Below are 1,172 nucleotides of genomic sequence, written 5' to 3' on the forward strand. Positions count from 1 at the left end.
CCAAATCAGCACAGATATACATAACAACTCATTTGGAGATAAGTATTCAGTGTATTAGAAAAGAATTGAAGATAATTTGTTACTTATATAAAAATACTTTGCATATGATCCAATTATTAATTAACACAATTATAGTCTGTAGCATATTATATTATAAATTTGTTCTGCCAGACTTCCCAAGTGGAGTTGTCAACATGGTGTTTGGAACGGGGCCCTCTGCAGGCGAGGCTTTGGTGAGCCATCCTGACGTCCCTCTCGTGTCTTTCACGGGCTCAACCGCTACAGGGAAGCACATAGCCCAGGTCGCAGCACCCATGTTCAAAAAACTGTCATTGGAGGTATTTATGTAGGGTCTATGTTTGTCTGAGTTATTTTATGTAGCAATCCTTGGCAACAGAATCAGAACAGTGAAGGGACTTTTATACTTAATGAATTTGACAAATGCTCGTGGATATTGCACATCAATAAGATACTGAATAACATCTGATTGTTTTATCCAGACAAAACTTCCAGAGTGCTGGAACAATGGTATTTCTCACTGATGATAAAATTCTCCATGTAATTAATCACTGGTGTGAAGTGTAATGAAATGTTATTTTTATTCAGATACGGCTTTACAGAAACTCATATGAATTATTACTAGATTTATTGTTGCAATAACTTACCTAACGAAATTGATATTATTTTCTATTATATACTTGCCTTTGTTAATTAATGTGGCAATTTTATGTGGAATAGCTAATAAATGAAGATTTAATAGACCTATTTTTGCAGATGGGTGGGAAAAATGCAGCTGTAGTTTTCAGTGACTGTGACTTAGATGCTTGTGTGAACACGCTCAAGAGATCGTCTTTCATCAATCAGGGTCAGGTACGTGTTCTTTGATATCTCTTTTCTATTCTTCTCCAGCTATGTCTTTTTGACCTTTTACTTAAGTTGTCTTATGTTATGTTGCACAAGTATTTATATATTTTTTTGTTTCATAAAAGCAAGTTGCCAACAAAATGATAGCTATATAGCTCTAATAAAATGAATTACAAAATTATGTGTGTGACATAAGCTTTATCATTATCAACAATATCTTTAGGTTTGCCTCTGTACTTCAAGAATCTTTGTTCAGCGCCCCATCTATGAGACATTCCTAGAAAAGTTTGTGGATATAGCCAAGTAAG

The 1,172-nt window shown here is 34.5% G+C and overlaps 1 protein-coding gene across 1 annotated transcript in view; it reads left to right on the top strand.

The window, feature by feature from the left end:
* Positions 1-1,172, top strand: part of LOC119585040 (2-aminomuconic semialdehyde dehydrogenase-like) — a 14,645-nt gene that overhangs the window by 10,863 nt on the left and 2,610 nt on the right. The window contains exons 5-7 of the mRNA XM_037933656.1: positions 172-338; positions 775-870; positions 1,088-1,167. Of these exons, the coding sequence (XP_037789584.1) occupies positions 172-338; positions 775-870; positions 1,088-1,167 (343 nt within the window). The remainder of the gene's footprint in view (positions 1-171; positions 339-774; positions 871-1,087; positions 1,168-1,172) is intronic.

This window comes from Penaeus monodon, chromosome 19 (assembly GCF_015228065.2).
Source record: "Penaeus monodon isolate SGIC_2016 chromosome 19, NSTDA_Pmon_1, whole genome shotgun sequence".
Lineage (NCBI taxonomy): Eukaryota > Metazoa > Arthropoda > Malacostraca > Decapoda > Penaeidae > Penaeus > Penaeus monodon.